The 24,663-nt window shown below is 40.6% G+C and overlaps 1 protein-coding gene across 3 annotated transcripts; it reads right to left on the reverse strand.

The window, feature by feature from the left end:
• Nucleotides 1–3,371: 3,371 nt before the first annotated feature.
• Nucleotides 3,372–22,802, reverse strand: PLSCR5 (phospholipid scramblase family member 5). Of its 3 annotated transcripts, XM_034782633.1 has the most exons (8): nucleotides 22,634–22,802; nucleotides 19,191–19,342; nucleotides 12,735–12,777; nucleotides 11,559–11,779; nucleotides 9,656–9,817; nucleotides 6,720–6,881; nucleotides 5,428–5,510; nucleotides 3,372–3,471 (listed from the first exon to the last, which is right to left on the reverse strand). In XM_034782633.1, exons 1-7 carry the CDS (start codon nucleotides 22,644–22,646, stop codon nucleotides 5,472–5,474), a joined length of 792 nt encoding a protein of 263 aa, XP_034638524.1. In that variant the 5' UTR covers nucleotides 22,647–22,802; the 3' UTR covers nucleotides 3,372–3,471; nucleotides 5,428–5,471. The 3 variants fall into 3 exon arrangements, with proteins under 3 accessions (XP_034638524.1, XP_034638525.1, XP_034638523.1); XM_034782634.1 differs by lacking the exon at nucleotides 6,720–6,881; XM_034782632.1 differs by lacking the exons at nucleotides 3,372–3,471; nucleotides 5,428–5,510 and having other exon boundaries at nucleotides 5,536–6,881.
• Between the last annotated feature and the right edge of the window lie 1,861 nt (nucleotides 22,803–24,663).

The raw sequence follows: 24,663 nt of genomic DNA on the forward strand, positions 1-24,663 counted from the left end.
AGATCATTTCTAGATCACAACTACTAATCTCAAAGGCCTTGTCTATACTAACCTTATTTCCAAAAAGCTCCCTACAATTCCTAACACTGGTGGAGCTCTGCTAGGCATAGCAATGACAGGATTGCCAGCATAGACAAGACCCGATTGTCCGATGGTGTATTAACCAAGTTCTGAGACCTGATTTGAGCAGGCTTAGATGACACCATAGATAAAATATCAGCAGCTTGTGCACTAGTGGAAATCTTTCAGAAAAAAATAATTTAGTGTAGAAACAGGGAAAAGTTTCAAAGAACCGATTAACTTTGGAGAAGTATCCAGTAACCTCAATGTTTTTTGCACAGATCCACTGGCAATGTAGAACAAATGGCCTTTCATATAGCACCTTGGCACATATGGTTCTGGATCAGTGGTTTTCAACCTTTTTTCATTTGCAGACCCTTAAAAAATTTTAAATGGAGGTGTGGACCCCTTTGGAAATCTTAGACATAGTCTGTGGACCCCGCTGGGGTCCATGAACTACAGGTTGAAAACCACTGTTCTAGATGAAACCCAGGGGGAAAGAAACTTATCCAAATGTTTCAGAAGATTCAGTTTGAGTTCCGTCTATAAATGGGTGAAGGCTTTACGTCATATATGCTAGGGAGTCTGCTATTTTTTCCCATGCTGACTTCCTCATTCTTGTGTACAGTTGACATTTAGAAAGACAATTATCAAGGCTGCTCGGTACTAAATTTTACCCAATGTTTTTGTTATATCTGTTTGCAAAGCCAATGTAATTCTTCATGTCTGAGATAAGCATCAAATAACAATAGCAAAATAATAATCGTAATCATTCACTTTGTTTTTTTTTCTTTCTTTACATGTAGCTGTGCCATAGAATGACCAGACAGCAAGTGTGAAAAATCAGGACAGGGTGTGGGGGGTAAGAGGAGCGTATATAAGAAAAAGCCCCCAAAATCGGGACTATCCCTATAAAATCAGGATATTTGGTCACCCTACTGTGCCAGTGGCTCATGAGCAAATCCTATGATGGAAGAAGGAAATTCAGGAATCAATACTGCAGATGGAATTTCCATTTTATTTGCTAATTTGAGGATCATTTGTCGGTACAAGCAAGGAGCAGTAGTCACCTGCAGAATCCATTTGGGAGTGTGAGAATAATTTAATGCAACTACAAGGTAGATAGCCAGTGTACCTGGTGCAAAACTAAACAGGAACTAAAATAACTCTAGAGTAATTTCCATTTTAAACAAATAAAGATATGGAAGCCAGATACTACTATCAGGAAGAACCTTCCATAATTCTGTCTTGAAAACATAAGCAAGCATTCAGTGCATTTCCCATTGTTTCAGTTCTGGAAACTAATACATACCACAGATGAGAGACAAAAAGTTCAGATACGTGTGTGTGTGTGTGTGTATGTATGTGTTCATTTAACCAATAGAGCTATGATTAGGGCCCTACCAAATTCACGGTCCATTTTGGTCAATTTCACAGTCATAGGATTTTAAAAATGATAAATGTCATGGTTTCAGATATTTAAATCTCAAATTTCATGGTGTTGGAACCACAGGCCCTGACCCAAAAAGGGGCCATGAGGAAGATTTGCAAGGCTATTGTAGGGGGGGTCATGTTATTTCCCCTTACTTCTGTCCTGCGGCAGTGCTGCCTTCAAAGCTGGGGCAGCCATAGAGCAGTGGCTGCTGGCCGGGCACCCAGCTATAAAGGCAGTGCTGCTGCTAGCAGCAGCACTGAAGTGAGGGTGGCATGGTATGGTATTGCCACCCTCACATGTGCACTGCTACTGGTGGAGACACACAAGTGAGGGTGGCACACAAGTGAGCAGCGCTACTTTCAGAGCAGGGCTCCCAGCCAGCAGCCAAATAGCTTCCTGCAGCTGGGGAAGGTTCTTGGAGGTGGGTCTGAACCGGCCCCAGGAGTGGCCCCTGCAGAGGAAGAGGAAGTCCCATCGCTTCCCAGCCTGGCCGGGACTAGCAGCTGGACGCCGGCATATGATAGGAGCCCCCAGCCCTGCCCCTCCCCGACACTAGCCAGATTTTATGAGACCCAGTTTTCCAGGGGAGATCAGATTTCACAGTCCATGATGTGTTTTTCATGGCCGTGAATTTGTTAGGGCCCTAGCTATGATAGCATAATCTACAGTTTTAACTGTTTAAAAAAACAGTAATATTCTCACAGTATGCCACCTTGTGGTATGCTAAAGTTATTTCTCATTACCCATTTTTCTGTGACACTCCCCCTGCCCTCAGATTGAGCCTGATCTTCAAACCTTTAATTAAGTGAGGAATCTCACATAAGCAGTGTTCATGAAGGCAATAGGACTACTCAATGAGCCAGGACAGTCCACTTGATTAAGGTTTTGCAGGATCAGTTGAGTTCCTGTTGGCGTAGCTCCTCTTCTCAATCACTTGGTTGCTCAGGGCTCAATTCTGCAAGTTGCTGAGCTCTCTGGCCTTGATACACTTATGTACATCCCGAACTTTAAGCATCTGAATAACCTCAATTCTGACTTGCTTAAAACTAATCGGATGTTTAAGAGCTAAGCTTCAGGGCCAGAGTGCTAAGCAAAATTCAGGATTGAACTCCCAAACTGTGCAACTATGAACAGATTTCTGCAGGAGTGGGAGATGTGGGAGCTGGCACATGGAGCTGGCACTTTTTCTCTTCCCTGCCAGTCAGACCCTCAGACTAGGTCTGAACCGGATACCGTCCACTTACAGAATCAGTACGGATAGTCAGGGGCCAGGCTAGGTATTTCCAGGCTTGATCAGAAAAGCTCACCCTATGGCAGGGGTGGCCAACCTGAGCCTGAGAAGGAGCCAGAATTTACCAATGAACACTGCCAAAGAGCCACAGTAATATGTCAGCAGCCCACCATCCGCTCCCGCACCCCGCTTCCTCCGCCTTCCACCCACCAGCAGCCCTGCCAATCAGCATCTCCCGCGTCCTCCCCACACCTCCCAATCAGCTGTTTTGTGGTGTGCAGGAGGCTCTGGGGGGAGAAAAGGGGGGAGGAGCGAGAGCACTGCAGGCTCAGGAGAGGGAGCAGGAAGGGGTGGAGTAGGGGCAGGGCCTATGGCAGAGCCAGGGTTGAGCAGTGAGCACCCCCTAGCACATTGGAAAGTTGGTGCCTGTAGCTCCAGCCCTGCTTATACAAGGAGCCGAGTATTAACTTCTGAAGAGCCGCCTGTGGCTCTGGAGCCACAGGTTGGCCACCCCTACTCTATGGTATGCCAGATTTTCCCCAATGGATCTGAACGCAAGGAGCTACAAGTTTCAGTTAGAACTTCCCCAGTTACTTAGAGTTCGGTGGCAACTTGCAAAAAGTAAAACAGTTCCAACATCTTGTGTCAAAAGTTTAATATCAAACAGCAAACAAAGTAAAACCGTTCTCTTCAAAAGGCTAGAAATCAATTGCAGGTTGAAGCTGTCTCTGGTGAAGATCATGCTCTGTGGAAAATAAATATTGAATAATGAAGTGTTGCTGCCACCTACCGAACATATGTAGCACATAGTTTTACTATTTGTATAGTGGCTGGTAGTGAAACTAGTCACCTTACTAGATAATCTAAAAGATGTGTTAGCTATTTGCCAGCATTCATTGTCCATTTCATGCAAACAAATCTCAGCCAATGGATGTTTTGTAAACTGTTCATTCAGACTGAGCACTCTGTTATTCTTTGTGTGTGATTTGTCACCTGTATTACAAGGTATTGTTTCTGTCGCCTGAATGGATCACTGAAATATTTAAGCAAGAGTATTATGTATAACAATTGACAAATAGCGAATAATGTTCAGTGAATGTTCTTTTTTTTGCACAAACACTCTTGCTCACATATAAATATACCCATATATAAATATAAATATGAGTATTTCAGCAAGGCTGGACATTCCCCAAACAATTGTATAAGCAAAAGCCTGAGAATGTGAATGTTCATGAACAGTAAGGAGTAATGTATATGAACATGGTATAAATGAACAGCCATTCAAAATCTGAAAAAGTGGTATTGAACACTCTTAGCAGGATGTAACTACCTCCAGCCTTAAGGTATATTTCTATATTGCAATTTACATCTGTGTCTGAAGTACAGCTAGAAAGCGTCTATTGCACAGCAATATCACAGAAAATATCTGAGTCTGCCTGACGCTTTGGTTTATTTGGTTGGTGTTTGGTTTATGCTGGCTTCAGAAAAGTGCAGTCTTGAATTAAAAAGTTACCTGTATTAGGGTATGATGTGGATTAAAGCAAAGGATCTTTTCCACAACAACAAGGTGGGAGTAAACTTCTTGAGCACTTTAAGGTATTGCATACTTGAAAGAGTTGTTAGTCTCTCTCTCTCTCTCTCTGTAATAGGTTTCAGAGTGGTAGCCGTGCTAGTCTGTATCAGCAAAAACAACAAGGAGTCCTTGTGGCACCTTACAGACTAACACATTTATTTGGGCATAAACTTTCGTGGGCACAAAAGCTTATGCCCAAATAAATGTGTTAGTCTCTAAGGTGCCATAAGGACTCCTCATTGTTTTTTCTCTCTGTAATGTGGCCAAGAAACTCAAATATGCTTGTCTGACTTCAGTGAAAATGCTGGATGCTCCAAACTTTTGAAAATAGGTCACTTGTTTATGTGACTAATTATGGACTTAGAAACTTAACTTGGGCTCCCATATTTGAAAAATCTTTGCCATAAAATCACATGATTTATAAACCTTAGCTATGTTAACTATCTCTTAAACCCAAGCAGGTAGTTCCATCACCTCCACTGTCCCCACACAAATACATACCCATCTTAAACTTCCCCATTGGGAAATGCCAGCTATATATAGTATAGTATAGTATAGTATAGTATAGTAAATAAGGTGGGATCTTCCTTTATTTCAGAAGTAGCTTTCAGATCTACTATTAACAATTGTTACTGTTATATTCAGTTTGTTATTGTTAACAGTAGATCTGAAAGCTACTTCTGAAATAATGGAAGATCCCACCTTATTTGGTTAATAACTAGCACCATCACTTGCAAAACTTCAAAGGGTTCTCTAAACATAGACTTTTCATCAGTGATGCTGCAAGCCTTAGTTCTAATCTTTCATGCTTCACATGCAAAAAACATCAAAAGAGAAAAAAGAGAATAGCAGTTTCCAAAGCAACATTGCTCGGTTTGAAAACTGTATGTTTAGCAATACATACAATTCAAATGGGGAAATTATTATTTACATAAGAGATATTTTAATAAATACTATCATTAACTTTTTTCCTTAAAAAAAAAAAAAAAAAAAAAAAAAAGATTTGTGCAGTAAAATATAACGTCCAAAGCTCAAGGGATTTGTAGAAGAAAATGAAAAAGAATCAGAAAGTGTCTTATGTAGAAGCCTTGAAAGGAAGAAGATCAATTTATATTCTCTCTTACTTACTGAAACACATTCTGCATATTTTATTGTTTCTGTCATCTTGCTTGTTATAATCCATCCAATGAGTTCTCAAAGAACATTAAATCCTACAAATAAATAAACTGTGAATGTTAAGGAAGATACAAAAAGGCAACAATTAATATCAAAAGCCAGATTTGAAGGCTTTTATTAAATAAAATAAGTATATTAGGCAATGACTGTCTGCCACTGAGCAATGAGAGTTATGTAGGAGGAAATCTGAAAATCTTAAGTGTCATGAGAATTATATTTCTAAGCTTGTTGCAGCCAAGAACTAGAATAAAATATCAGAATCACCATTGTTGTTTTTCAGAAGTACAGTTAAAATAGCTTTGCCTGTCTTCCTGTCTCCTCTGATCAGAGGATCCAAACAGTTTTTTGAAATCATTATGTGGCCATCATTGCTGTACCAATGTGTAGCATATTAGATATAATGCACAGGGAGAAATAAATCAAGCAAGAACAGACAAAGATGCTGATTTGCCATGATAGTTGTGCACCTCAAATCTATGCACAGCCCTCTTTGCCCCTGTTCTTGAATGTTTTAAGATTCAACGTTTTACAATAGAATCTGTGAAGGAAGAAGAATATGGGCGAGGGAAAACATTATGACTCATTGGGCAGAAATATAGATAATGCTGAATAAAAATGAGTAGCTGTGGCTAAAGCAAAGGATTCACCTTTTCACGGCCCTGTTCTGCTCCTCAAGATACACATAAAACTCTCCTATGAAATCAATGGGAGTTATTTATATCCTGCAAGGGGCAAATCAGGCCCAGGATCTTGAAACACCAATAAAGAATCAGTGTAATTGCTCTTCTCTCTTGGTTCACAGACATGATAACAAGTTCAAATTCAACAGTTTTTCTCATTGACTCAGATGATCCAGGGTTCTGTTAGGTTCTGCGAGGATTAAAATATTTGATCACATCTTTTCATGTGTTGTCCTGTGTCACAAAAGATCATTTAAACTGACAGGATGTTGGATGTGGTGTAACTTTATGATAAAATGACACAAATTTTAAAGAATTCCATATCAGTAAATGATAAAAAAAAACACCCATAACCCATTAAAGCTACAGGTTTCCCAGCTAATAATCTTTTAGGTACTGACAATTTTAGGTTGGATCCCAATCCCGCAACAGGATCTGAACATACCCAAGAGTCCACTCGTGTGGATCCTGTTGTAGGACTGGAGTTTTCCCATAGATTGTGGGTGCTGTGGCTCCACGTTACCTAGCTTGGGACGGCTTTTCCCTCTGGTTTTGTGTACTTACTATGAGGAAACAAGCTCCAATCATTATAGCCTTGATTTTCACGTCAAGCTCTACAGGAACCTGGATCCCAAAGTTAGCAGCATTGGTAAAGACATTGTTTACAAACCCAGACCAATATTTGGAAATCTTGCCAATTGTTGACATTTCATTAAGAGTTTTTACCTACACAAGAGAAAAGAGGGATTAAAAAATAGCCACACTAATGTATAGCCCCCTCCAATCCCTCCCTCCAAACAATAATTTATTGGATTTGTTATAATCAATGCCCTGTAACAGACAAGAAAGTATTCTATTCTCAGTGGGCCAGATCTCAGTTGGTGTAAATCAGAATAGTTCATTAATTCCATTGGTGCTTTTCCAGTTTGGCCCCAGAAGGTGAAATGAAATTTACCCCCATGTAGATAGCCAGAACCATTAATCTCCATGCTTACTAGAATTTATTATTATAATCAAAAGAAAAAATGTTTACTATTTTGAATAGTTTTACAACCTCTGCATTTCACCTTTCTGGGAAATTTGGGAAGCCTTCCCTCCCCGCCCCCGGGGGAAGGGTTATTCAAAGCAGGAGAATATGGAACACACCATCCTATTATTTTTATTGTTACTCCACCTCTCCCATCTTCACCTTTACTTGCTTGTCTCCTGCAGTTATGTCTTGTCTTTCAGACTTTAAGCTTTTTGGGGGCAGGAACTGTCATCTCCTATGTTGGTACAGTGCCTAGCACAATGGGTCCTAGCCTTTGGAGGCCTCATGGTGCAATCACAATATAAAAAATAAATGAAGAATAAAGCCACCTTTCCTTGACACTTCCTGTCTATGAAATTTCAAGTTGTCACAGAGAGAGGATCCATGTTCTGTCTGAGGTGTTTTAAATGGAATTCCAAAAAAAATGAGTTTCTGACATGTGGAAAGCAGGCTATGTGGCCAACAGCATCACCATGTATCACATTTGCCCCATTGTCTGAGATTATGATCCCAGAGGACAGAGAGAGGAGCTGGTCAACCATTCCCGTCATCTCACGTCCCTCCATTTGTACACTGAACTATTGTGCAGTTTCTAATTGTGGAAACTGCACATGCATAGCATGTCACCCTAATGTTGCTCCTGCAGAATGGATACCCTTCTCTCCATCTAAGTTACCCTCCCAAAAGCTGTCCCAATGGCCAGTCACAATCAGGCTGATTCTGTTCCCATTGGAAATCAGGGGCAAAATACCCATTAACTTCAATGGGACTGGTTCCATTGTTCCAGTGAAATGACAACTGGCACAGGTCCTCATGTGTTTAAAGCTGGGGCCAAAGAAAAAGAGCACATCTGAACATCCACAAATGTTGGCTGTGAATTCAAATTTTGTGGCTTAGGCTCATCTTCCATTTTGTTTGGAGGAAAATTATTTCCCCAGACTTTTCCCATGATCAGCAAATGAGAATCTCAGCATTTTTGTCAGCTTGGCACTAAACAATAGCTTTGCAGGGCGTGTGCTGAAATTCAGTTTATGGCAGGCATGCTGGACACACATCTGCAGCATCACAACATCAGAAAAGCAGACAAAATTCAATTGGAAAATATACGTGCAATTGCACAAACAGAGCAGCTGCTGCCACAGCAGCAGATACAGTGGCAGCAGTTAGACACCTTCCTTTCATACCCCTATCCTCAAGCAGGATGTCACAAGATCACCGAATCTGGCCTATTCTCTGTACACAAAGAGTCAGACGACTCTTGCTTCAGCCATGCTGCTGCTTAGAAGTATTGTGTCATCAGTGATGATGAAACAATGGAAAGAAAAGAGACAGCGGCAGCAGCTACAGTAGATTCCGCAACAATAGCTTAGATGCATATGACGCTGATGCAGCTGCCTCTGACCAATGGAGTTACTTGCTCTGACACAGAAGACTGAGAAATGAGATGGATTTCCTTCTATCTCTTAGCTTCCCCTAGCCACTGACTTCGAATTACCACTAATCAGTACCCTCATGTTTGTCATCACTTATATGTTTTGGAGGATCATGCTTATTTTTATCCATGTGAAATGACACACCAGAAAGATACTTTGGGATCAGCAGCAGCACTGGAGCTGGTTGGAAACCAGGCAAAAGAAATTGTGAAAATGTACACAATTCTCCCCCTTTTTCACAAGGAAATTTCACTTTGACAAAAAAATTCTTGACTAGCTGTAAATAGTCTTGGGACCAATGCTGCCCTAACTTCTGGCTCAGACAAATGTGTCCCTGATTGTTTGGTCATTACAGTTAGTTGGTAAATTAAACCTACATTTGTGGCAGAACCTCACTGAAGTCTTTTGGTGTGGCTGTTTAGGAGGTAGCCAGTGTAGAAGGTTGCTATGATCCCTTAATCTTGCTAAAACAGAAAGTGAGAAATCCAAAGCACTGTGATTGTCATAGCAAATTTTGTGCATGTTTTGCTCTCCCCAAACCCCTCAAATCTACTGCTTCTCAGACTTAACTGTCCTTCTGTAGAAGCCGCAGTTAAGTGGCTGTTCAATGGCAATACTGCTCTCAGAATAGGTCTAAGGGTATTGAAGTCAGTGGAAAGTGTCCCACTGAATTTAGTGGACTTTGGATCAGCACTTTACTGAAGGAGACTGAGACGTGATCCTGGCTCTATTGAAGTAGATGGCAACACTTTCATTGATTTCAGGGGGTCCAGGATTTCACCCCAGGAGAATGTTTTTTCCTGCATCTTTTGTCACTCCTATCTAGGAAATACATGTGGTAGACTCAACTTCCAGCCTAAGATCTGAGGTTAGAAATATGAACTTTGATTTGTCACTCTGTACACTGTTGACATCTGGTTCCTACATTACAGTAGTTCATTGGTTTTATTTTTAAGTTTAAAACCTTCATTGAATGTTTCAGTCAAAATATTATATTACTTTTAAACAATGGGTATTCTCTAGTGTATGAAACATACCTCAAAGTCTACATCTCCAAAACAGCTGCATGTTGCATAGGGGCCAATTATTTTCAATACATCTTCTTTGCTCTCATTCAGTATAGTGAATTTAGGCAGCAGAGGGTCCCAGTTCTGGACAACGTAGCCGACTATTGTACCAGGAGGGGACTGAACTTCTAACTATTAGACAAAAGTGGCATACAATAATAACATGTGTAAATTTACAAGATTAATTGCCCTATTTTTAAATGCAAAATTTTAAACCATAAACATGGTATGAAAAGACTTCATAGGATAGTTTTAAATATATTGAACAATATTAACTTAATAATTGCTGCTAAGGAATAAAGACAAGTTTCAGAGTAACAGCCGTGTTAGTCTGTATCCGCAAAAAGAAGAACAGGAGTGGTGCCACAAGTACTCCTGTTCTTCTTTCTAAGGAATAAAGTTTTGTATAACATGAAAAACCATATGTATACTGAAGCTAATGTATTTACAATAATTAGTTAATATACCAAGGTCTATTTATATAGAGATGTTGATACTTCTGTACATTGATCTGCATCTCTAGTGCAAATCATAATGCACCACTGAGAAAGTACATGGGCAAGTATATAAAGCATAAAATGATGAAATCAACATGTTGGACTAGAATATTCACCTTTCATAGTCAACGCATCTCAGAGTCAGATGGTTTATAGTATTGAGTGGTGCAATACAGAAAGAATCTGTGTTCTCATTCAAAGGGAGCACGCTCTTAACACAAGACTGTGGATACTGTGAAACTGTATAGGAGTGATATTAGGAGTTTCTGTGGCAGAGTCCAGGGCGCTGCCATCTAAGTCAGACTGACGCACATTAATTAAGGACCTATCTTTCCATGTACTTTACTGTCACACTATGTGATTTGCACTGTAAAGTTACTGTTAGTCTGTGACAAGTAAAATTATATTTATTGTGCTAATTGTTCCTATAGGATTGTGTTAAAAATGCACAAAAGCAAGTTATTCAAACTATACACACACACCCATACACACATATCTCATAGGATTTATCAGGACTAATATGGACATTTTTGTACTAAACATAGCAAACAGCAAGCAAACCACCACCAAACAGGGGTGAAATCTTGACCCCATTTGAAGTCAGGTATTGCCACTGATTTCACCCATGATGTTTAATTTCTCATAAATATCAAAATGAGTGTTATGTAATCTGTAAGAAATGACAGTACTTTTACTATTCAGCTTGAAATTATGATACAATGTCTTGCATCAAACTGAAGAGTGGAAACTGAAACATACTACAAAAACACATACACTTCAAACAAAGCGTGGCTCACGTGCTCCAGTCGTATAAATTATCGCCCCAATCCTGCACTGAGGACTGACCTCTACATGGGCTTCATTGCAGCATTGGGGCTTATCTGAGCAGTGTTGAGTGCAAGTTCTCTAATCATTTGTGGGTCTGGACTTGCAGAGTCTAATCAGATCACTCAAACCCTCTATGTTAATATGGCAAAAACCCTATGGAACTTGCCATGCAGCTAGTCTGCATCATACCCGTAATTTGAATGAAGGCCAGTCGGAACTTCCTTGCTTGCCATAGGCTACCTGTAATTAATGGTCTCATTCATCATTAAGGAAGTATGTTCCTTGCTAGTTACTTGTCTTGACAATTATTATTTTTATGGATTTTTTTTTAAAAAGAGGAAATATGGTCTAGCAGCCAGAGCCCAGCCTTCTGGTCTCTATGTCTCACCACATGAAGATGGACAAAACACATAGTCCTTTTTGTGCATTTTACCCATCTGGAAAGTGGGTATAGTGCCAAACTGAGAGAGGTCTCATGAGGCTTAATGAAAGTTCGTAAATAATTTGAGATACATAAATGAAAGATGCTGTTGTTATTATTCACTGACCTCTTGCATGTAGCAAGGGAACCAGCAGCTGTTACATCTCAAGGGTCTATTCACTGTGATCACCTCTCGACCGGTGTTATCAGTAATCCTTATGGTGAAAGACCGTATAGGTGAACAGAAGTTACGATCAAAGCAACCATTTTCTTCCATTGCAAAGTAAACTCTTTGTCCCAAATGGTTTTTTATCTCGTATTTGCTGCAGGTCTCCGTACCAAGTATGACTAATAAAGTAAAACAGTTAGCAAGTTATTTAGTATAATAAATTAGAATTAAAGGTGGTCCAAAAACATCTGATCCAAGTTTGGATCCAAGTTCACAGTCCAACCCTCTCTCTCTAATGTATATTGTAAGTTCTTTGGAACAGGGACTATTTAAAAATTCCTTTAAAGTAATTAAACTATGCAATTATGCAACACTAATCAGACAGTGGAGTGAATCTGAACACCATGGAATCTATATTTTAAACCAAATTAGAGAGTGCTCAGATCAGACTTTGGTTTGACTCACTATAGAATTATAAAGTGTTGGACTCATCACTAACTTAAATAGGTGAAAAGTAATGACATGATTCTGTTCAGTTTTGCTCAGTGGCAAAACTCCTATTCATGTCAATGAGGCAGGATCAGGCCCTATGCCAATCTGCGGTGAAAAAAAAATCAAGAAACATGACATTTCATTTGCAGCAGTTAATGTTTCTAGAGTGCTTTGCAATATTAAAGCACTATATACATGCAAAGTAGCATGCATTATTGTATCACTTACAGATACCTTCTGTTTCTTTAACTCATCTGATCAGAGAGCATTACATTATTTGGTAGCATGTGAATAATTGCTAAAGAGAACATCTTCCCAATCCCAGAAATACTTATAAACATAAGTAGCTTTAGGCATGTGAGCAATCCCAGTGAACTCATTGATGAAGAAACTTTTATGGCTGGAATAGAGACTCGTTATTGACTTTTTCCTCTCCTTTTATTGCGGTAGAACTGCCGTAAACAAAATGAACTTTCAGCATTAAACCTATCAGTGCATGGAGGACCTGATAAAATGCCCATTAAGGTCAATGGGAGTGTTTTCATTGACTTCAATGGGAAAAGGTCAGGGCATAATTTATGTTACATTTACAAAGATATCTACATGCTGGCATTGTAAAGATGAAACTCATACACCTGGTACCTTCAAGAAGCTCCACCTGCTGGTGAATGATTATCTGGTCCAGCTGTTAAAAAAATGAAAATAAATGAAAGTACATGGTGACACTCTTCTAATTTTAAAGAGATTTGGAGTTGCCACAGTAATCGTTCTCATATACCTGTCAAGGACACCATATGTTCCAGCAGACCTACATTTCTTTGCTCCCAGGCCAGCAGGGGCTGGGTATACTGGGGAGCATCCTGTGTCACTGTAGTCATCTTCTTGTTAATTCAGAGGGGTCGACCTGCTCAAGAGGGAGCTGGTTCTACTCCATGCCAGCTGGAGGAACATGATATAAGCTGTGATGGTTATGTATTGTATGCATCCATTTGAAAACAGTGACCAAATGAATTCCACTGGGATCATGATGAGGCCAGCTGTAATTGAGGGAAATGTACAAAGGATGCAGAACCTGATTCTTTCTCCCACTCTGTCTCCTTTGTGCTGTTCTGAGTATGCAACGGTATCTGGCCCTTTTCCCCCTGTTGGAGATTCACCTGATATGAGTGAGTCACCAGAAGGCACAGACAAGGACTTGTTGGGGCCAGAGAGGAGGCATGGCCAGTGCACACAGTGTTTAAAGTTATGCTGTAAAAAATCTGGAGATTCAGAAATAGTGGTCATCACATGGCATTCAAGGATGCCAAAATGAGCACACACACACAAAAATACACTTCTCTATAAAGCCAACTTGTTGACCAAGGAGAAATGATCATATGATTGATAGATTATAAACCCAGTGATAAACAGTGAATATTTTCCATGTATTTCAGAATCTCCTCCCCAGAGCTGCCGTCATGGTTTATTATTGCCTCTCAGGTATTCTTTCTGTTTTAAGAAGGGGGTGCTAATGCTGTAAAATTGACTGGCTATCACTTCAATGTCATTTTGACTGTAGGCTAACAATTTAGCCTTTGGTCATTTCTTTTCCTTAAATTTCTGATGGCCATCAAATATTTGGTACAAGATTTTCTCATTACTCATGGCTGAAGAAAGAAAATATGGGATGACCATATGGGACCATCATGCCACAGCCCTCCACTATATATCAACCTTGTGTAATACGTATTCAAAACAACTTGCAGCCATTTGGTTCAAGTCACTCCTGCAGCTCATCCAGTTTGCAAACTGAAGCTAGTGAGATAGCCTCCATGGCCTGACACTTATCTCTGAAGTACACATGCAAATAAGTGATTTCTGAATAAGGCCTTTGACCTTACAAACATTTTCTTAAGCAGTTATGCTACTTGCAGCTTAAACTTCAGGAGGCATAACAGGAACCTCTTGCATCTGAAGGAGTTTAGTATAGAGCTTTGCTACCAATAAACGGGACAAATACTTTATAGGTTGCCAAACATCCTGAACACTGCAGAAATGACCCGATATTTGAATATTGGTTTTGTACCCCAATTTGGTCTTTCACAAGACAAAACATATTGAGTGATGTTACTCTGGTAAAGCCTACAGCTATTTTAACTGTATAAATTAATTTATTATCAAATAAAAATATGTTTAAGTTTGGAGAGTGTAGTAAGGATAGCAACATGTCATGTGCTTTTTTGTTTTATTGGATTCTGTAAGAAGACTGTCCTGATCCATCATTTATCAGTGCACTCAAAGAGCAAAGAGATTTCTCACATTGCATCTCAAAGTATCTTAGACCCTAAGATTTATAAGGGTCTATGCAACCCGCTTGACCTTAGTCCTTTTAGCAGGTTAATTATCTTTTTTTTTAAAAGGAGGCAGTTTTGGCTATATAACTTAAACATATCTCGGCTATAAAGGTACTGGCCCAACTTTTGAAGGTATAAATGTTTGCAAGACACACTCTTTTCCTACACTTTCTTCTCTTTTGGGTACTGTCCTGTATATCTCCATAGGCAAAGCTCTCTTTGACTTCAAATATAATTCCAGGAATGGTCCCCACATTCACTTTTTGGGATTGTGGACAATGTATAAGGCTATGATATGGAAGACAATAAAGACTTGCATGCAATCTGTAACTGTAGAAAACTAAGAGATCCACTTTTCCTGAATCTTTTAATATATGTATATAGAAAGCATGGTACCTATTCACTAAGGTGAAAAGCTGGCAAAGAAAAAGGAAAATATTTTCTCCCTACATCTTAGAAACAATTTCTGATTCCCCTTATGCATGCAGAGTAATAGATTACTCCTCAGCTACTCCCATTTACTTCAGAGGGTCTGCTTGCCTCTACTCTACTCAATTGCAGGCCAAACCTAGAGCTAGGGGATCAGCCAAGGGAGTAGGCCTGGGGGATGGCAGAGGAGTTCTGATTAGTATGACCACCATGGGGATGGATACCAAGCAATGCATCAGAAATCAGGGCTAAGCATTCTGAGCTCGCACTATGCCAAGCACCAGTGACCAGCATATGGGGCAGAAGATGCCCTGTTTGGGTCTGAGGTGCTGGAGCTGGGTGCTGTTTGGACTCAATTGCCTTAGAGAGTATTAGCTTGTATATCTCAGCATCAGGACTGGATACAACGTACAATAGCTAATATGTGTGACTCCCCAAAGGGTCTTCCCTGAATCATCCCTGGAACTGATGGGGGAGTTGTCTCTGCTCATAGAAAAGTATGGTTTCGTTGCTGAGTGCAGCACTTGTTTCTGGAGTTAGTTCCTGATCCTCAGAAGGTTTGGGAGTGAACAAGGGGTTGGGGCCTAGTCAGATGCAAGTGGGGTTTTCTCAGGCACATGGCTTGGGATTTGGGACTCCCTTAGCCAAGGCTGGGTCGCCCTCACCTGAAGTGATCAAGCATAGTTCATATTCTACATTGCACTGGCTCCCTGAAGTTACAGGTTCTTGTTGTAAAAAGGAATAGAAGCAAGTAATAAATACAGGAATGAGAGGAGACATCAGAGAGACTCAGCATGGTCAGAATAAGCAATGCAAAGTTTGGACACCTCTCTGAAGTTTATCCAAATAACCTGAGAAACTGGGATGCCAAACCTGCCCCTGTAGCCTTCCACCTTCTCCTACAAACCACCTCCTACTCAATATGCTGAATAGCTATCTCTATTCAATACCCCAGTGAACTCTATCTTTTGCCTATCTCCCAGGAGAAAATGTCAGTATAACCCCCAAAGAGTTTGCCTGCTACAAATCTCCTTGTACATCAGGAAAAGATATAGGGCCTACTCTCTCTACAGATGTGAGGGCCTCTTCTTCTGGGAAGATAGCTCTCCCACATCCAATTAGGTCACATTCTGAATTCCACTTGCTCCACCACTTGTCATGTTTGTGTTGTTAATCTTGCAAGAACTGGGGAAAGTAGGGATTTCAAATCATTGCAGAACACTGTGGTGTGTAAACTCCAGTAATTCTAATTTGCGAATCAGGTGGATTAAGTGGAAATGTAAATAGATCCCATGTTATCAATGTAGGGAACTGAGCTACTCCCAAAAGGTGATTACCCAACTAGATTGTAGGAAAGTAAAGTGCTAGAAGAAACCAACCACTAGAACAGAGGTGTCTCTGAATAGAAGACTACAAGGATTTTGGAGGCAGCAACTTCTCAGCAGTTCCTCTGAATGGGAAAGGTTACACTGGGTAAAAGTCTGCCAGCCTCCTTCCATGACCACCACACCACAAGTAAGAAATGCAGTGAAGACTGTAGAAGATCTAGGGGTCATTCTAGAACCTCTCCTATTTCAGTTACTGGGTTCAGTTTGATTCTCTTCAATGACAAGCAAGCGTTCTGGGGAGCAGGGATCCTTAATTTAACAGAACAAATGCTCCTAGGTATTTCATTGCTATACTTTAATAGAAGCAGCTACTTCATTTGATTTTCTGCTACTGGCACAGATTTGAAGATTTAAAGAAACAAGCTTTGAGATTCTCTCAAAAGTAAAACTGTGATTTACAGCTGGACCTTACTCTGGTGAAATCAAACCTAAATGATGACTCCTTAAAACTCCTGCCACACCTTCAGCGCACTTGGATATAAGGGTTCTGCCTCGGAACATCAGATCTGATCAAATGCTTCCAAATGTACAGTGAAAGTGGCTATTAGAAAACCTGCAGTTGTTCAGTGGCAAGTGCACAATTGTTTCAGAGCTGTAGAGATGGTCTTCTCTTCTATTTCTCTAGACTGGGGAGAAACTTAAGGATAATCAGAGAGATGATATACCCATTATCTGAGGAGGCCATGATGGTTACATCACTCAGAGAAGCAGCCTGATTATTGGATTAAGTCTGGGCATGAAGTCCAGGAAGCCTGGAGCTCATCATGGTTCTGACAGTGATTTGCCGTTTGGCCATGTGTCAGATTGAAAATTTCTTTTAAATGGGGATCATAGAATTTACTGTCTTACCTCACTGGGGTAAGTTGAGGAATAATTAGTTAATGTTTGTACAGAAATCTGAACACGTAATATGCTAAGTATTTATTATTACCATCACACTTACTGCTTGACTGAAACTGCTTGCTCCACTATCCCTGAACTAATGCTCATGGACTCACCATCATGGCTCTAAAGCAGGGGTGGGAAAACTATGGCCCGCGGACCACATCTGGCCCGTGGGACCGTCCTGTCCGGCCCCCGAGCTCCTGGCCTGGGAGGCTAGTCCCCGGCCCCTCTCCTGCTGTCCCCCCTCTCCCACAGCCTCAGCTCGCTCCGCTGCCGGTGCAATGCTCTGGGCGGCGGGGCTGTGAGCTCCTGGGGCAGCGCAGCTGCAGAACCCAGCCTGACCCGGTGCTCTGTGCTGTGTGGTGGCGGCAGTGTGGCCTGGCTGCAGCCGGGCGGCGCGGCTGTAGCGCCGCCAGCCACTGGTGCTCCAGGCAGCATGGTAAGGGGGCAGGGAGCAGGCGGGGTTGGATAGAGGGCAGGGGAATTTGGGGTGGTGGTCAGGGGGTGGGGGTGTGGATGGTGGTTGGGGGAAACAGGGGGTTGAATGGGGGCAGGGGTCCCGGGGGGCAGTCAGGAAGGAGGGGGGGTTGGATGGGGGGCAGGGGGCAGTCAGGGGCAGGAGTTCCGGGGGCAGTCAGGAGACAGGGAGAAGGGGTGGTTGGATGGGGCAGGGGTCCCGGGGGGGCCGTCAGGAATGAGAGGAGGGGTTGGATGGGGTGGCGGGAGTCCGGGGGCAGTCAGGGGACAGGGAGCAGGGGTGTGTGGATGGGGCAGGGGTCCCAGAGGGGTCGTCAAGGAACGGGGGGGTTGGATGGGGCAGGAATCCCGGGGGGGGGTCAAATAGGAGGTGGGGGTCGTGGCCACGACCCCCTCCCCTAACTGGCCCTCCATACAATTTACAAAACCCGATGCGGCCCTCAGGCCAAAAAGTTTGCCTGCCCCTGCTCTAAAGTAAAGAACAGATTCTGAATGGGGTGAAAAACAATTACTATTCCCTTTAGGTGCCCAGTTTCATTAGCTATCTAATACTGACAGTGTTTTCGGTAACAAATAGACACTACACAATAATTTAGGCTGCAAATGTAAAATACATTATTTTTCCTATCAAAACCTAATGTGGATAAAAATATTCTCATGTATTTATTTCAGTTAAAGCCTTTATGGATTGAAACTTTCCTTAGCCCTGTTAGAATGTTGGGAGCCAAACTCAACATCTGTCTAGTGCATGAGAATCAGAGCTGCACATTCTAAATTATCAGACTAGTTTCACTGTCAAAACGGAGGGCCTGGTTCTTTCCCCCTCCCACATGCTGATCAGTGGGAATAACTGTGGAGTAAAGTACTACACAGTTTGAATAATGGTGTCAAAAGCAGGCCTTAAGTGAAGTGCAGACAGGACTCAAACAGCATATGTGGCAAGCTGATCAGATTTTAAAATGCTTTCATTCTGAATAGTCTCAAGTGTTCCTGGGAACACACCTGAGAATGTTTTTTGTCAAATAGATTCTTTCGTTTGAAGTGGCCTCTTGGCTATGAAGTTTAAAAGATAAAAAATGATTCACAATCATTGAAGCCTATTATGCCAATCATTTTACAAACCACAATTTGCTAAAGGCAATGATGGTTTTGGACACAGTCTGTATAGGTGGCCATCTAAGATGCCATGATACAGGGATACTTATGGCTCTGGGAGAAGTACAAGTATGGACAGAAATCATCTGACTAAAAGACCTTCATGCGCCTCAAAATGTGGGCTCCATTTTAGAGCCTTGTTTTTCTCTCTATGAAGTCAATGGGAATTTTGGTAATGATTTCCATGGGAGTAGGACCGGGCTGTTAATGAGCTGGAGGGAGATTGGGGAAAAGAAAAGAGAGGTAAGGCATGACAAGGGGAGGGGAAAGAGACCCACTTTATTGAGTCATTGAGGAATGAAAGTGAAGGCAGAAGTAACCATCCTGCCCTTCCTGCAAGTCTAAATTAATTTCAAAGTTTTCTTTCGTTTCAACACAAACATAAGCTATTGAGGAAAAAAAATGTTATTAAAGTTTAGAGACAACAGGACCTGGCTCAGGTATTCCAGACCAGGAGGCAAGCTGTGAGGAGGTGGTGCATGCTTCCAGGCTTTTGTAGGTTCAACAGGTTTATTTTGGCTAGGAAGGTCTGGAGAACCCGGGAGATAATCCTGAAAGATTTTGTTTATTTGTCCTTGAGGATCTGCAGGAAGGAAAAAAAGACTTAATTAAGATTTAGATTATACAATTAGGATATGATATTGTTGCCTAGGTAACTTAACTGTTTACTTTGTATCATTTTTATGTAGCTGTATCTATCAATGAGTGTGTCAGAATTTTGCAGGAATGGGATTTCTATCAACTTTGTGGTAGAATGTGGACACTGATACAGAGACACAAAGAGAGCAAGACCATGCACATGTACATTATATTATGCTGGGAGCTGAGTGATACCTCACTGGTGGGGCAATAGCTGCCCCTCATTCTGGATAAATGTAACACACACACAAGACTGGTCAGAAACCTGAGCTATGTGGGCAGAAGAGTTTCCCCGAGGGCTGAATGCAAAGGAAGGGGGATGGCTATTGTTTGAGAGAGCTGTGTGACAGAGAGAGAAGGAGCAGAAACACCATAGCCAAAGAAGGCAGCATCAGAGACAGTCTGAGAAGTGCTTGTCATGTGACCTTGTGAGAAAGCTATGAGAGCACTTTTGGCTTGGAACTCTGAGCAGAGAAACTGTCTCCGGATCTTTGATTCCTGTGTGCAGGGAATCTGGACTTCATAGTTATTTTTTCTGTAAACAAACAGGATTGCATCAAAGAAATACCTGACTCTATCATTAATTTCTCCTCCTAATGGAAACAACCCCACAAGACTGCTTGGGTCAAATGGGGCAGCGGTTTATATACTGAGAGTACCTGTGCAGTATCCTCTTTAATGTTTATGGTTTTATTAGTGCATGATAGGCTTAATCTGAGAGAAACCTTCTCTAGAAAGTAAATGGCTTGTCTGGGATCTGAGGTTCCCAAAGCTGGCTTTTTTATAAAAGGATATCAACGGCTGCATTCCTGTTACAATGGTTGGGCCTGATTCTCCACACTGACAAATTGGTTTTAACCAATATAATGCCATTGATTTAAATGGTGTTACACCAGGGTGAAATTAGAGTATTAGAAGATGGGCTTTATCAGTCTGTGTACTTAGGGATTGATCTTGAAAACACTCACTATTACTATATACTGTTACTCACACCTTCTTGTCAACTGTTTGAAATGGGCTATCCTGATTATCACTACAAACGTTTTTTTCTCCTGCTGATAATAGCCCACCTTAATCAATTAGTCTCATTAGAGTTGGTATGGCAACACCCATTTTTTCATGTTCTCTGTGTATATATATATATCGTCCTACTGTATTTTCCACTGCATGAATCTGATGATGTGGGCTTTAGCCCACAAAAGCTTATGCTCAAATAAATTTGTTAGTCTCTAAGGTGCCACAAGTACTCCTGTTCTTTTTATTAGACACACAGTGTTTGTTACCTTGGATAGTCCTATTTAAGATAATGAGACTACTTATACTTGCAAGTGGCTGTACGATTGGGCCCTATCTTACATCACCAAATGCCACCAAAGTCAATATGTGTGCATGTATATAACAGAAAGGAAAATCCATCTTATGAGCCCAATTCTGATCTCACACTGGTTTTACCACTGATTTCAGTGCAGCTAAATTAGTTATACTGGCATAAATGAAAGCAATGCTAGGCCCATTGTGTTTAAATAACAATGCATTTTATTAAACTGAGCCTCCACACTTAGATACTGTGAGTGTCCCCAAACAGATCGTTTCTATCAAGTGTGTGACAATACTTAGGCAGAATGGGGTTTTAGCACCAGAAGGAGCTGTGGCTTTAAAGTTTTCCTTTGCTGTTATGGGTTTAAATGAGATCCTTTAGCATTATTTGAACATAGTGTAGCTGATTCATCGTTTAATCATATTTTGATCTTAATTTATCTTTGCAGCTACTGCTTTCTTTCAAAGTCTGAGACTATAGGAAAAAGAAGGAAGCCCTTTGAATTTCTATCTGGCTTTTAAAAATGTATAACTGGGTTATGAATATTTTATAGGGGCTTCTGCATCATTTTACCTCACAGGGTACTGTTGTTGCTCTAACTCTTGTTACATGAAATGCCATGAAGTCTTATTGGCCAAGTGCTAGTGTCATTCTTGAATAGTAATAAGAAATAAAATGACAAACTGCAGTTTTGTCCATCGCATTTAAGTTATCAAAAAATCAAACAGCAAATACATTAAATATTGATGGAAATCTAAGATACTTTGAAGCTTTGTCTATTTTTGTGCTTATTTTGTGAAGGTGTTTTTCTATTTCACTTATGGTAAGTGAACATTTAAGATAAACAAACAGATTGGACAGTATAATCATAATTTGTAGAATTATTGGCCACTGTCTAGAAGTGTATTACCATGTTTCTTTACTGTGGAAACTCTATGCTAGAAGGCTACATTATTCAGCTGTTTCTGCTAACTACTGTACATTAAAAATATACATGACAAATTCCCCATTATAACTTCAATAGAAATATGCAAGTCTTCACATTCCAAAAGAAGAATATTTCAAAGCATGCAGCAATAATGCTATAAAAACTACTTGGTACCCAAGAACATCCTTAGTGTTAAGTAGCATTGCATTTACAACGTTCTAGCAAAAAAGATTGCCGAAAACTGACAATCATATATAGCAAATTGTTGGAACTCTGCTAGACCCCCAAATTCTGCTCCCACTGCACCTGTACAACTCAATGAGGTATCTTCAGTGGAGTTGTATCGACATAAAGGAGATCTGAATCTTGGCTCTTTCTGTTCAGTTACATCATTTGGTAGCATGTGCAAATGAACTTAGAAGGATTTTATAATTAACTGACTGCAATTTTCACTTGCAGTTCTGAGGAGCCAACTGGCTCCAGCTAAAGACAATACATGTCAAGAATGAACCCAAATATAGCTAATCTGACTAAATGCACTTAATCATCAAAAATTTCCTTTGTTACTTGGTAGCAGGATTGTGACACATCTTGAAAATGAGCATCATCTGCTGACACACTATTTTCAAAGTTGACTATGGAAGAAGTGTGTGCAAAATATGTTAACCTTGGATCAGTGCATACCCTTTCCACATATTCAATACCAACTATTCAGGCAATGGTACACATAGAAATATGAACAAACACCTCACAGGTTAAATGCAAATGCTACTTTTTATTTAATATATTTTATTCAATTAACATTTTATTATCGATTTTACTCTCCTTAGGAGCATCTCATATTCTGAAAAACAAAAAAGGTGAAACAACCATGCTTTGGATGATGTGGCTTTAGTCTGAACCGCTTGCATTTAATAAAATTGCTGGAAATTTAAAAGACTAGTTTTCTGTAAACATGATATAAAAATACAGGCTATGTATGCACTTACCTTGAGAGGCCATGAAGCTGCCTGAGTCACTTCTTCAAAGGAAGCCAGGTTAAAAGAAAAGGCTTTTCTTGTTGCAGCAAGGGGGGTGGTGGAGAAGAAGCACAGCATGCACAAAACTTCAGAGGGTCTGTCTACTTCATGTCAGCTTACAAAAGAACTGGAAGGAAACGTATCGCGTTTCTTATGTTCCAGGACTATGCATTTTATGTGGATGGACAACAGGGGGAGATGGTGCTAGCAAACAAGAAAAATATTACTCATTTTAAAGTCATTTTGCATCAATGAAAACAGGAAAGGGGCATCACCAGTACAAAGAAGTAAACTTTAAGTGCCTGCTGGTTAATTTAAACACATGGATAAGACTTAAGATTCTCCCTTACACTGTACTGTGTCTGTTTAGGTATTTCTATTCTAAGACTAGACAAATTCTGTCTTTGTAATTCTGTCTTTATGTTTCCATTTTCCCAGGACATTTACTAAGGACAAAGGAGCTGGTGGTTTCCTCACAATGAAAGTTTCTACAGTTCAGAGAAGGAAGACCTACATAAGATTTTTCTTTTATTTATTTTTCTTGTAGCATCAACTTCCTCTAACCAAGGATGCTTGCTTTTCTACCAAATGAGATCCAGAACAGGGTACCATCTGCTCTCCGTGCATGGATCTAGGATCTGTGGTACACAGTGCATTGTTCAAATTATTTTTATGCAGTTAAAAAAAATGGCAAATTTTGCTCCAGATGAAGCCTACTTTAAGTCAAAATGTCATGCTAGTAATTACCTGCATTGCACTGACAGAGAAAGGGAGAGAGGGAGACACAGTAACCTTGACTTGCCAGCTCATATTTCTACCTCAAGTGACCAAGTCACCATGGAGATCATACCCATGTGATCTGTAGACAGACATGATTCATGACTGCTGAAATGGTGGCAACTATAAATAGTGTCAGAAGAATTAAAGTATTTTGGGCCAAATTCTGCTCTCATATACACTCGTTCAAATCCAACTGATTTGAGAGGGTTTGTTGAGGTGTAAATAAGCAGATTTTGGTCCACTGTTTACAATTCAGGCAAGTTTCTGAGAAGCCTCTTTTAAAAAATTAATAAGCTCAAGCTGATTTTTACTGACAGGAGTTCTAACCAGAGTACTACACACAAAGACCCCAATCTTCCACTGTAATGTCTTGGAGCGTACTCACCCAGTGGGGGGAATCTCAGATAGCATAGAGTTATTGTAGGGGCTCCTATCACACCCCCTCCACCCTCCCTCCAACTATGGTGGGAAGTAGAGGAGAAGAGGGTGTGGCTAGGCATCCCTGCACCCCAGAAATTCTGGGTTGCTGATACTGACAAGGCTATATAAATTCTGCCTTGAAAATGGCTCAAAGCCTTGCCCACCCAGAATCAGGGATTGGGAGGAAACAAATATTGCTTAAAGCCAAATTGTGACTTCCCTCCCTTTTCCCCTCCTACCCAAGTTGGTCCAGTGCAGAATGTAGAGGCCCAAGAATCTGACCCAAGAAGTAAACACAAATAAAACTTAGGAAACAACCTGAAGTAAACAGAGACGGGCAAGCTCCTGATGGAAAGTGGTGACCTTAATAAACTTGAAAGATCAAGGTGAAATTTTCAAAGGCACTTCAGGGAGTTGGCTGCCCAACTCCCACTGACACTTTTAAAAATAGTTAAAGAGGGTTAATTCACACCCAGAAACCACAATAAAATTCACTTTTGCCTGTATGCAAAACCAGCTTTATTTCATCAACCAACTGTGCATAGATCTATTAGGAGTTTTTTTCTACAAAAGCTTTTGGAAACTCACCTAATAAAGAAAGAAATGATTTCCTTAAACTCCCCCCTCCCACCCCAAATGAAAAAAACAAAAACCTTGACTCTAAAGCAAGAGGAAAGAAATACCATGGACAGTTGTTTCAAGCAGCTAAAATGCATTTAAAAAACATGATGTTTTTGGATTAAAATGTTAACAAAACAGTCTCTATTAAAATGTAATCCACAATGTGGTCCAAGGGAAAG

The sequence above is a fragment of the Trachemys scripta genome, chromosome 9 (genome assembly GCF_013100865.1).
Source record: "Trachemys scripta elegans isolate TJP31775 chromosome 9, CAS_Tse_1.0, whole genome shotgun sequence".
NCBI lineage: Eukaryota > Metazoa > Chordata > Testudines > Emydidae > Trachemys > Trachemys scripta.